The sequence below is a fragment of the Leptonotus elevatus genome, chromosome 18 (assembly GCF_054856555.1).
Source record: "Leptonotus elevatus isolate MCC_2025b chromosome 18, RoL_Lele_1.0, whole genome shotgun sequence".
Taxonomy (NCBI): Eukaryota; Metazoa; Chordata; class Actinopteri; order Syngnathiformes; family Syngnathidae; genus Leptonotus; species Leptonotus elevatus.
This window is the reverse complement of record NC_141256.1, coordinates 4,221,639-4,234,907: the sequence shown is the minus strand read 5'-3', so window position 1 is coordinate 4,234,907 and position 13,269 is coordinate 4,221,639. Positions and strand designations below refer to the sequence as shown.

The following is a 13,269-nucleotide window of genomic DNA, read 5'->3' as shown; positions in this document are numbered from 1 at the left end:
AACTGCCTAAATTCTGCTCTATGTTCTGTCAATGGCACACTTAAATAAAGATACACATCCAGCAGAAGACGGTAACACGATTGTCTGTCATTCTCTCATCAACGATTTTTTTGTTGTTGTTGCAAGTGCCACATATTTCTAATACACTAGGAATAAAGAATATAACGTAAATATTGTAACATTAAATCTAGCATTGTTCCCTGTAAACAGTAGCTTCAATTTTGACATATAAATTGTCGTGATTTTTTAACTGTTCTCAAATTCTTACTCTCTGCATAGTTTCTCCACTTTAAAGCTGCCTTTTGTAGCAATTTGCCCAAAATATCTTTACAATAGCCTTTTTATTTGAACATTTATGACTGAAACATCTTCTAATTAGTAAATTCAATTTTCTGCATTCAGCAGCTTTAATGTTAAAGGTTATCAAACAAATGTAAATATCAAAGATAACCCAAGTAAACATAAAATGCAGTTTTTAGATAATTGTATTCATTTACAGAAAAAATATTCTAAACTACCTTACCCTGTACGAAAAGTATTTATACCCCTTATTAAATCATAAATTAACTGTGGCTAATCACTTCAGTTTTTTTTTAAAGGAAATAACTATATATATATATATATATATATATATATATATATATATAATGATTTTATTAATAGGACACAAATCTTGTGCATTGTATGTCCACAAGTATAAAATATTTGGAATATTGCAGCTTTTTAGTATACACCTTTATTATTATATGAGTAATGTCAATTTAAAGTATAACATACACACAGTGATCATACAAACAAATTGATTACAGAATAGTTACAGCTTCAGGATAAGGACTCATTTAGCTGCGTCCATTTATGTCTTCTTGTTTAAATACAATACTGTATATTGAGCTGGAATTGGGCGAGTGGTCTACATCAGTAAGATCCAGAAGGCATTTGCTATCCAGTCAGGTAAGAAGAATAACGGAGTTGGCGTTAGGGTTAGGGTTACCAGCACTCTATACAGGTCAATTTTAAGCACACGGTCTGTGTCAAACACCTGAAGAATGTGTGTGATTTTCACATTCTCACACCTCGAACCACTATAGAGCGAGGGCTGACTTGAAGCACGCCTAAAAAGAAGCAGATGGTAAAGAAGTTAACTCAGTAAAAACAAATTTAATTTAATTTAATTTAATATGCTTTTCCTGGCAATTTTGTAGTCACATCTTGGGCTTCCACAGGACCAATGGGATCTCATGTGTAGACTTTTAATATCCAATGCGTATTTTTACCCAACTTTGGCGACCTCAAGTGGAGGATGCAGCCATTGCGCAAACCTCATAAAATGCATTGTGAAATTTACAGTATCTCACAAATGTGAGTACACCCCTCCCATTTCTGCAGATATTTTTCTTTTCATGGGACTGCACTGAAAAAATGACCTGCTCCCTATCCACACCTGAGAACCTTTAACACGAGTCACATGAAAGAAGGGGAAAAAAATGACTACAAAAAATATATTGTGCTCAATGTTAACATTTTCACTTGGGGGTGTTCTCACTTTTGTTGCCGGAGGTTTAGTAATCAGTGGCTGTATTTTGAGCTATTTTGGGGAAACAATACATTTATAGCGTTATAAAAGCTGTACACTGACTATGTTTCATTGTTAATTTCTTTAAAGAGGAAGTCAACCTTAAACATTTCTTGACAATATGTTATATGTGACCTCACTAGTCTAAACATAACATTCTGATTAATATTACATTTGTGGAATACGAGTTATGAAACAAAATCCAGTCATTTTTATCCATCTCAAAAGGCGGGCCATTTTGCCATTTGCTGTCAACTGAAGAGGACATCACACTAACTCAGGGCTCAGGCAACGACCAATCACAGCTCACCTGTTTTCTGAAGCAGAGCTCTGATTGGTTGCTACCTGAGCCCTGAGCAACATTGGAGTCATCTTCACTCGACAGCAAGTGGCAAAATGGCCGCCTTCTGATGTTGATAAAAACTGCTGGATTTTGCTGCTAAGGCCCAACTCATATTCCACTAACACAATATTACGCAGAATACCGTATTGTTGTCAAGATCCTTTTAAAATTGCAGACTGTATCTTCAATAAACAATCGCCGTTAATTGTGCTTCATTCAAGTGACTTGTTTTATTTTAGTTTATTTAACTTTAGCAAGAACCTTTTTAAGTGAGCCAGAAAACTGGAAAATAAAATTACTAATCCCATGGTTGCTTAAAAAAAGGGGGGGGGGGAAGCCTTTTTTATACATGGTTGTTGTTTTTTCAAACACCTTACTATACATGGTATTTAAATTAAAAAAATTAAGTAAAAGCTTTACTATAAATGGTAGTCTGAATTTAGCCTACTGTACATCGTAACACATTAAATGGTCATTTACAACAACAAAATCAGCCTTGGCCTTACATGGTCTTTTATATATATATATATATATATATATATATATGTTGTTGTTGTTGTTGTTGTTTTTTTTTTGGGGGGGGGGGGACTTCCCCTTTAATTCATTCACTCCCAGCCATTTTCACATGAACAATCCCCTTCGCTCTCGCTATTTCACTGGATTTTAACCGATTTTGCAAGGCCCACAGAATATTCTATTCTATTGCTCTAAAAACATGGAACCTACCAAAATAAAGATTAAAGTCACTTCTTTCATCAGGATAAATAAAGTGTATTTCTATCTGTTGTTGTTTTGCAGCAATTAGCATTAGAATATAGCTAAGTTTCATCATTCACAAATCTATTTAAAACTGTGAGTAAATTAGCTTTTTTTCAACATGGCCCTGGTTGATCTATTTTGCTCTGCTGCCACCTGCTGGTCGTTTGTATAATAACTAGAGCTGTCAAACGATATATATATTTTAAATCAGATTAATCACAATTTAGAATTTTGATTAATCATGATTAATCACTTAATAAAAAAGGCTTTTTTATCAGTATTTTTTTCCCACCAAATTTAAGCACCTGTTATGTGTCAATTAGTTTGACATTTAATGTTATGAGGACATCTTCAACATTTTTTTCATCCACTGCACACGCTCATCCTCCTCTTTTTCTTTTTTTTTAAGAGCTCAGTATTGTTCATTCGGAAATGTCATCATCATTGCTCTTTTATTTTTATTATTATTTTTTAATTTTTTTTTTTTTTTTGTGTGTGTGTGGGTGTGGGTGAGTATGTGTATGTGCGTGCGTGCGTGCGTGCGTGCGTGTATTTGTTAGCTCACCAGAAAACCTATTAGAAAAAATCTCATACCGTTCACCTAAACCGAACACCAGGAGACCCGAGGGGACCAAAGAAAACCAAGGAAGGTGAAATCCAGCACCGACCAGACCCCCCCACCAGAACTCCTCCCCAGCCCAAGAAACATCCAGACCCCAACAAATCCAAAAAACATAAAATCAGGGAGGCCTCAAGAGACCAAAGGAGAGACCGAGAAAAGGAAGGAAGGACAGACGAAGCCGCGTGAGATCCGCAGACACCAGCCTCCACCGATTCAATAACCTGAGGAGGAAACAGATTGTGTCTGAGTTTCGGTAGATGCTGGTGTGGTGGATCTGGCATGCATGAAAATCTCCACCAAAGAGGGGAGCCGTCGACCCCCGCCGGAACAGAGCAAGCGCAACACCTCAGGGCCCCCCAGGCCGCGGCAGCGCCAAAGGACGACCCCCGGGCCCCGCCAGGGCCACCGGCCGGAGAGCAAACCCAGGAGCAGGAGCGCCCCCCGCCCCAACACGGCCCGCGCCCCCGGCCCAACGCAGCAGGACGGGGCACTGCAGGCCCACCAGGCACCCCACCGGCCCCCAACCCCCGCACCCCCCGCCCCCCATCCACCCCCGCCACCCACCCCAACCCAGCCCCAGCCGCCCCCACGTCCCCAATCCCCCAGACACCCCCCACCCCCAGCACCCCCCACCCCGCAACCCCCACCACCGCCCCCCCCCCAACAAAGCCGCCCCCCACCCCGACCAACCGGCAGCCCCCCAACCCCCGACCCCCAGCTCCCGGGGACCACCCGCACCCAGGCACCGGCGCCGAAGAGGGGCCGGACAGCGGAGCGGAGAGGGCAGCCGCGCCCACCCCACCCCCCGCCGTGTGGAAGGACGGAACACCGGGGGCAGAAGGGGGAGATGGGGGCACCGGAGGGCGGCCGACACCCCCGAACCCCAGGCCCAGCGGGGGAAGGCCCCGGTCGTCACCCCAGCGTTCTTTGTGAAAATTAACCCCTGTTACTGAGTCCGCCAGCTCACCGACTGGCGAACTCTACCCCTAAACCGTGAATGTGACCCCACCCAGTGTATATACAAGTGTCCTCCTCTTTTTCTAATCAATGAATTATTTGCATAATTTAAAATGGGGAAAAAATTACCCAAATATTGTGACATGAACAAATATTCTAAATGTCATACGCAAACATTTATTAAATGCTTTACTTTAGTGCATGTAAATATGTTTATTGCTCAAACACAACCTGTGCTACCTTAAACGTAGCCATCCGCTGTCATGATAAAGGATTATCTATGGTCAAAATTAATTGTGCATGTATTAATCTGCGTTAATTCATGATTCATGCGACCTTTTTTTGTGATTAATTAATCAGTTAATGCTTTAACTTTTTCAGCACTAAGAATAACTACCATTTCTTCAACCGTTGTTTGCAGTTGAGAGGCTGCATGAAAGCCTTCTGTATGCTCTAGCATTAAAAAAAAAAAAACATGAAAAAAACTGTATAAATACGTCTTTGACACTTAAAACATTTAATTGTGTTTATACGTTTGGGTGGGAGCAAATGAGTTAAACATTTTAAACAACATTGTGCTCTTTTGAAAAGCATTCACACAGGCCTACAACATGCAAAGAAAAGGTACAGAAATGGTCCCTTTGCCAGTTTATACGATTTTGTACTTTCTAACCATAAACAGTACTTAATTGCACCTCGGGGTTTAATTGTGAACCTGACAGGATATAACAAAATCATCTGTACAATGGAAAACACACCTGCAAGAGTATGCTCCATCTTTCTCCACACACACACCTCCATTCAAACAAGGGCCACATGGGTCTGTGTAGCACGTGCTTTCCTGGGTTTGGAAGCCTCCAAGCTTGTTTCTATTGCCTTCTCAGCGATTGTATCTTTGTTTGGTGGCACAGGTTTGATGGGCACCTCAGACTTGATCAAATGCGTCAAATCTGATGAATGAATGAAATTGATATTTATTTTTACACACTTCACATAGTAAATGTGAAACAATTTAGAATGCTGAACTGTAAAATAATAAAATTGATATTTGGGATTATCACCATTAAAGTCAGCAAAAATGATGAGGTCATCATTTTTAATGAAGCTTCTCTTGTGGAGTTGCTTGTGAGAAATGTAAGTGCTCCAGCCTCTTTCCACACCCTGGTAGCAATTGCAGTTAGCATCCCACACTGCACCAGATGCAGCTGTCGGTTTGCTCCAGCGGCCATCAACATCTACAAAGGATGAAGTCGCAAGGAACAATTAAGAGTAATTACATGCCAGGGTGTACCTTACCTCTTGGCCAAAGTCTGTCAGGATACATTCCACTTCACCCCAAAACTTATGAGAACATTCACTATAGAAAATGGATGGAATGCTTATTAATAATAAATTATTCACTGGCAGCCAAAAGTTCAGCAGATATGCCCTTAGTTTGAGGCCAAAATGCACCTTGCCGTGGTTTTAACCTTTCTTACCCCCAAATAAGGATGACCCTATGTCCAGTATATGCCGGTGAGCTTGGCCTACCTGTGGTAAAACTCCTTGTAGACGACATCCTCATTTTAACATCGGAATCTTGGTCCATGGTAACAAACGTAACTTGTCGGTTCTGGGCCGGCCACTCCATCACTGCGTCATTTTCACCACTGCACAGGTGGAAGAACAGACCCACGTAGTTTTGGTAGGCTTTGTCTTTTCCATTTGGGTAAATGCTTATCCCGAACGAGTAGCCCTCAGAGTTGTAAAAGCATGGACTTTTCACTGGACTGCCGGGAGGGGTGCTGGAAAGAAGTCCAGAAATGTTGTGGATTTGCCAGACAGCAGTGGGGCAAACTGTCTCACTGAGAGTGATGTCATCAAGATAGATGGCGCCAGAGGAGCTGGGTGATCCTCTGATTCCTTGGAAGACGTAGCGAAATTTGTGGGACATCTTGAGCTTTACATGGATTATTTTCCAGACATCATTTCCGTCACCTAGAAACAAACAAATAATAATAAAGAAATAAAAAATAGCTTCAATCAATTCATGCATCAAAGTTTAAAGCAAAGTTCATGAAATCCAATACCTGTGATGGTGTGGATCTTCCTGACACTGCGAACAGTTCCTGTTCCATCGTCCACCCGGACCCATATCACCAGTTTGTCCCCTGCTGCTCCTGTCATCTTGTAGAAGAACTGCAAGCACTGCTCTTGTCTCTTGGGGTAGATGATGCGAGACTCCAGTAAGGCGCTGTTTGCAACTTTACCAGTAGAAGTGTCAAACTTCATGAAGTAGCCAGAATCTTAAATTAGACATAAAAAAAAGATTTGTGAGAACTACCTAAATGTGAATCGAGAGATAAGTCAAAAAAGCTTTTTTTTGTACCCCTGCAGCGTCCTGCAAGGGTTTGATCCATATCAGCAGAAGTACTCAGCGTCTGAGCCCAGTCTGCATTGTCATCCTCATTCTGGATCATTCCACAGATGTTGTTCAGTTCGAAAGAGCACTGGTCTAGAAGAGTGTGTGTGTTTGCTGTTAAAAGACAAGAAGGATCTCAAATGAAAAATGTTCAATCGAATCAACAGTCTCTAATATCATCTGAAACCAGAGTACTACACTCCACATATTAATTTAAGATGTGGAAGTGATGTAGAAGTTCTCATTTAATGGGATCACATCATGTCTAAACAACTTTTAAGTCTTCTCTTCCATTTCTGCTTCCCATGACTGTAAGACAGAATCACATGGCTCTTATCTTTTTCAGATGTTTATGAGCAGAGACTCACCACAGCTATACATATGATTGAGCCGAGTGATATCCACTTCACTGAAGTCCAGACGCTGTCCAATGACATCATTAAAAAATGGAATGGTGGTGGTGATTGTGGGGATACTCTCATTCTTGTTGAAGGAAAGTGGCCTGTAGTGCATGATGGACTCATAATCATATGGCGTGTTCAGATCAGTGATGAAGTCATCCTCATACTTGTTGAAATTGTGCTTCTTCCCTGTGAAGTAATGATAGTGGTCATTTGATTTTTTTTCCCCCACTCACCAGATTCATGTCTCCTTCTTTTCCATCTAAGAAACTTGGGACGCTAGTTAGCGAACCACCAGGCTACTCGTTCTGTCTCCTTGTTGGCCAATGTTATTTTCGTGTTCCGGGTTTCGCTGAGTTGTGAATTTGAAGACAAATTGTGTGTTTTTTTTCCATACTTGGCCAATAAATCTGCTCCTCGAGTCACACAAAAGATCAAACTACAATACATGACACTGAACTCCGCACTTGTCTGTCTTTTTATTTGGCTAGTTGTGTCTCAAAGGGTGTCAAGACAATAATGTTCTCCGCAGTAATCTTGCAACATCCCTTGTTATTGAATAACGTTTCTTACAGATCATTACCTTCTTCAATCTGGTCCCACCAGATTTTGACATAGTCGTCTCTATCGGAACGTGACTGTTCATGGTAAAAGCCGAGAGCGTGCAGGAGCTCATGCTGTACGATGGCCTTCGTGTCACATCGGGCTCCGATGGACACGTTCTGTCCCGTTTTATCATTTCCGACATATGACCAGCATCTGGATTTAGAAAGGTGGAAAATCCCGTTCTTACTGTAGTCTAGTTTTAAATAACCTTGGGTTCTATACTTTGATGATGATGTTACTTGTGTATATAAAAGAGGTTATAGTTTACCCAGAGAGCTTTGTGAAGGAGATGTAGCTTGCCTCTCCTTCATAGGGCTTGAAGTCCACACAGGATCGTAAACGATATTCTTCAAAAGCTTGGAGTATTACCCCTTTAGCATTCAACTCTATAACATAAGCAATCATGATTACAATATTATTTTAGATCAGAAAAACTTTATTCATCCAACCCAGTGTACCTAATGAATCTGTTAAGATGTAAGGTATGGGGAACTTCCATCTCCTTGTTTCATCAAGAATTGCATTCCTGGTGATCTGCAACACACATAGCGAGAACTGTCCGTTCTTTTCATTTAAACTATTTCAGCATCGGCTGTATATACTTACATCACCTGCAATGTCTCCCTCGAAAAGATGCGTCAAGTCTGAAAATGTCATGGCATAATGTCGATCGACAAAGCTTGCAGTCACAGACAACATATGAAACAGCTAGAAACGATTACCTTTATTGATCTCTGGGATATCTCCCCTTAGCTCACCACCATCTGCATTATCATCTGGATAATAAATACATGGATCATGTCTTATTGGTCAAAAAGCCATTGAAAGTTTACAACATGCATGAGATTAATGCATTGTCATGAACCAACCTGTAGCTATTGGAGCAGTCTGCACCTGGCATAAAAATAAAACAGTTTAATTCCAGTACTAATAATTTCCCGGGTGCAACTCAATTTGAGATACATCTACCTTTAAAACTGCCAAAAAGACAACAAGCGACCCAATCTTCATCCAGCTTTCTCCAAAGCCCATGTTGTTATCTACACAGCACTTGGTTCAGTGATGCTAGCGTAAGCATGTCCATAAAGAACCTAGGGAGGTACTTTGCTCTCCATAATGGAGCTTAATAGATAACTTATACTTTACACATCCTTTTAAGCCTCAAGTGTCGCTGTACATCATCAGTGTGATCATATCTCAATTATAATGAATATTGCCATAGACATGACAACAAATCTTACTTCAACGTAATTTTGAGAAATTCAAGCTTTTACATAGTGCTAACTTCACGTCTATGTTATGACCTGATATCTTATAAAGATATTTTACAAGGAATATATTTTTATTATCATAAACCTGTAAAGCTATTGAGCACTGTCGCTGATTTAGTCTATTGATGTTGATGGCTGATATATGCCTTGTGAAGTTCAGTTGGAAATATAGTAATAAAAACATAATAAACATAGTAGTAATGATAATAAAAACCTGATATAATTTTTCATTTGCCTGGTCCAATACGGGTGATATGATGTTGGTCTTATCTTATTGATTAGCATTTGACAACTTTGATTAAAAACAACAACACCAACAAAAACAGTTTCTATCATGATATGAAGATTTGGAAATGTCGCAGATAGCGGCTCACTTGTCTGACTTTCGTGAAGGCACATGCAGGCATGCGTCTGCAGTATAAATGCTCATCCATTCGCATCCGATCTATATGTCAAGTCAAGTGAAGTTTATCTATATAGCCCTTAATCACAAAAGTGATAAAAAAAAATTTTTTAAACCTGGTTTGTGACTTCATTTCTACTCAAATGACACTTTCTGGCTTTCTGTGTGTGCCTGTCTTAGGTTGGAACAAACATGGTTGAGTACATCCAGCAGGCGGAAAGAAGGCCCTACCTACCTCACTGTTCTTGGGCTTGTCGCATAAATTAAATGTGCCTCACAATCATTTGTAATATTTGCAGGTAATGTACTGTACATCCTCAAACTACACTACTTGGTACAGTTGACCTGTGCTTTTAAAATATTTTACATTTTTGATATCAACTACCACGAGCAGTGTGCGCAAGCATGGGAGTTTCTGCAAACAATTTTTTTTATGGCATAGAGAGACCTGAGTCGAAGCAGGTGTATTTTTTTAGGACAGCCTGGCAAAACACTGCTTTGTAAAGATTCTAGTTCAGTTTTCGAATAACCGCCATCTATGCCTCAATACTGTGGTTTAGTTTTTAAGGTTGTTTTTCCCCCCTTTTACATAGCAACTGTTATAATAAAAAAAACACACACACACTTTGAATTGCCCAATTTTTGGCAGCATTCAATGGCAAAACAAACAATTTGTCCAATATTCTCTCTGTTAAATAAATTAAATAAAAAAATATTTGAACACATACACGCCTGAAGAATCTGTCATTTGAGATATTGCTCTTAATACTATCCATCCATCCATTTTCTTGACCGCTTAATCCTCACAAGGGTTGCAGGGGTGTTGGAGCCTATCCCACACCCTGAACTGGTTGCCAGCCAATCCAAGGCACACATAGGCATATAAGATTAATTTGTAAGATGTTAATAAAATTAGGTTAATGGTGTAAATCAATACATTTATAGTGGAAGGTTCACCTAGTTTAATATAATTTAAAAAAATAATAATAATCTGTGACCTGTACAGTGTAGCCAATATAGCATAACAGGATATTTTGTAGAAACATTTCATCACTTGTAAACATTTGTCTGTGTGTTGCATAATTTAGACAGGTGGGAATTGATGAAATCGAAATAACAGATTAATCAGATTTATTTAAAATAGATAGTAATTAAAATATGTGTGACTCCCTTAACACTGAAAACAAAGATATGAATTAGACAATGGTTGATTCTTTTTAGTGTTTAAAAAAGTGGATGTTTGAATTATAATTTTAATCTTTTTTCTTTTTATATACATAAAATTGGCTGATTCTTGCTAATTAAAAAAGATGATTGGTCAGGCCTTAATAGACAAATAATTATTTTATTTTTTTAAAGGGATTTACTGCCATTTGGGCAAATTTTATTATTTGAGTTATTCTTTTAACTAAACGTTGGGTAAAAATATATATATATATTTTTTGCATTGACCTAATTAGTTGTATTATTTTAATCATAAAAATTGGGTGAAAATGGAATAACCCAACTGTTGCATTGATTTGACCCAATATGTTGTATTCATTTAACCCTAAAAATTGGGTCAAAAGTGAATAACCCAATTTTTGGGTTAAAACCCAAGTATTTAGTATGCAAGCTATGATGTCGATACTTAATTAAGTGAAGATGATGGATCAAAAGTACAACTCAAAGGAAGCCATCAGATGCCCAGTTTAGAAAAAGGAAAGAAGAGGGGAAACAGAAAAGTTAGGCCGATTTCTACGAGTGCATTATGAGAGTAACAGTCGGCTATGGGCTATTTATTATTTTTTCAGCGGGGAAGCTGAACAGTTCGGCAAACTACAGGCAAATTGCGCTTGCCAGTGTTATATCTAAAGTACTAGAGACAACATTATTGTGTAGGATTGAGAGGTATGTCCTGTCTGCTGATAATCAATTTGGTTTTAAAAGGAAACATAGCACTGATTTGTGTATATTTGCACTAAAGGAAATTTTTGATAAATACAGTAGGCATAACTCAATGATGTTTATATGTTTTATTGATGCATCTAAAGCATTTGATCATGTAAACCATAACAAATAAATTTTAAAATTGTCTAAATATGGGGTCCCTGTTTTTTAAATTTGGATTATAGTTGGTACTGGTACTCGCATCAGACTATGAGAGTGAGATGGGGCAACGCAACATCAGTTCCCTTCCACGTCACCAATGGTGTCCTTCAGGGTGGAATATTGTCTCCTTTCCTGTTTAATGTGTATATGAATGACTTGTCTTTGATCTTAAATGCGAGTGGTACAGGATGCATGATCGGTGATGGACTGATTAAACATCTAATGTATGCGGATTACCTGGTCATTTTTAGCCACTGTAGTGCTGGCCTACAGCCGCTTTTAGGGATATGCACACAGTATGGCGCTGACTTTGATATAAAATGCAATGCTGAAAAGAGTAAGGTCATGATAGTCACAAGTAGAGAAGACAGTCATTCAACATTTGACATGGTACGGGTGGCTGGTTGGGGGGGTGCTGACAACTTCACGACTCTAGCGGGATTCTGAAGTATTCGGTTTAGGTGAACGGTATGGGATTTTTAATAGGTTTTAGGTGAATCAATGAGCACACATTCACACGCACACACATATGCAAACACACGCACACGCACATACTCACGCTCATACAAAAAAAAGAAAAAGAAAAAAAAGAGAGCAATGATGATGACATGTCGAATCGATAACATTACAGAATAAACAATACTGAGCTCCCTAAGAAAAAAGGAAAATTAAAAAATTAAAATAAATATATAAATAATGACACCATGAGGCTAAAAATACACTTAAAATTATTGCCCTGGCGGCTTTGTGTGCTATCTTATGACATCACACTTACAGTATTGTTTGAACACTTTATTGAACAATGAAAATTAAAAACTGAAACACCAACCTGAACCAAACACTAAACTGAACCGTCCAGGGATGCGCTATCTGCTGGGGACATGAAGTACTGCACTTCGGCCTCTTCCGTCAAACCGTTTAGTTAGTTCCGCCCCGGCTGACTGAGGGTTGAGTTTAATTTTCAATACTCCAAAACGTGTTTTGAAAAAATAACTTTATGCCATAACACGGCACATCATTAAATAGCAAATTTTGCTGAAAAAAAAAAGATTAAATCATTTTGAAAAATCCGTGTGGGCGGAGTCAAATGTTTAAGTCCACCCCACGTGGCGGCACGCCTCAAACTGTACTCTGCATCCAGGGCTACTTGGCGAGAGTAGCTAGCAACAACTCACTGTAGCAGCTAAGGAGTGGTTAACGGGAGAAGCTAGCAAGAGCAAAGCAGAGTGACTCAGCGATGACCACCTGCAGGCCCTAGCTGTGGAAGGTAAGCGACGGTCGACCCATTGGGTCCGACACTAGCTCCAAACACCACGACAGTTCGCAGAAAGATGGTGGCGGAACACGTCAGCCTGCTGTACGACGCGGCACAACATATGTAATATAATTAGCTAGTCTAGACCTACAGTTATATATTTTTTTGAAAATGTATGTAGATGTGATGGGAGGGATTCGGAGTAAAGGCGCTGCTTCTCTGCCTTGAGAGGAACCAGTTGAGGTTGCTCGGGCATCTGGTTCGGATGCCTCCTGGACGCCACCCTGGAGAGGTGTTACGGGCATGTCCCACTGGCTGGAGGTCCCGGGGACGACCCAGCACACGCCGGAGAGACTATATCTCTCGGCTGGCCTGGGAACGCCTTGGGATCCCGCTGGAGGAGCTGGTTGAAGTGGCTGTAGAGAGGGAAGTCTGGGCTTCCCTGCTAAAGCTGCTGCCCCCGTGACCCGACCTCGGATAAGCGGCAGAAGATGGATGGATGGATGGATGGATGGATGGATGTTAATGTGATAGAACATATTTTCTTGCCTATTGAAATTGATAAGGTTTTTTAAATGAATTTAGTT

At 39.8% G+C, this 13,269-nt stretch overlaps 1 protein-coding gene across 1 annotated transcript; it reads right to left on the bottom strand.

The window, feature by feature from the left end:
- Window positions 1-18: 18 nt before the first annotated feature.
- LOC147158318 (meprin A subunit alpha-like) lies at window positions 19-8,694 on the bottom strand. Its single transcript, XM_086061742.1, is given in 16 exon segments — window positions 19-39; window positions 992-1,112; window positions 5,013-5,098; window positions 5,101-5,204; window positions 5,316-5,489; window positions 5,785-6,231; window positions 6,324-6,539; window positions 6,623-6,769; window positions 7,024-7,245; window positions 7,640-7,815; window positions 7,931-8,048; window positions 8,121-8,196; window positions 8,269-8,306; window positions 8,385-8,438; window positions 8,532-8,556; window positions 8,632-8,694. Coding segments are annotated over 16 exon segments (2,088 nt in total).
- Window positions 8,695-13,269: the final 4,575 nt, after the last annotated feature.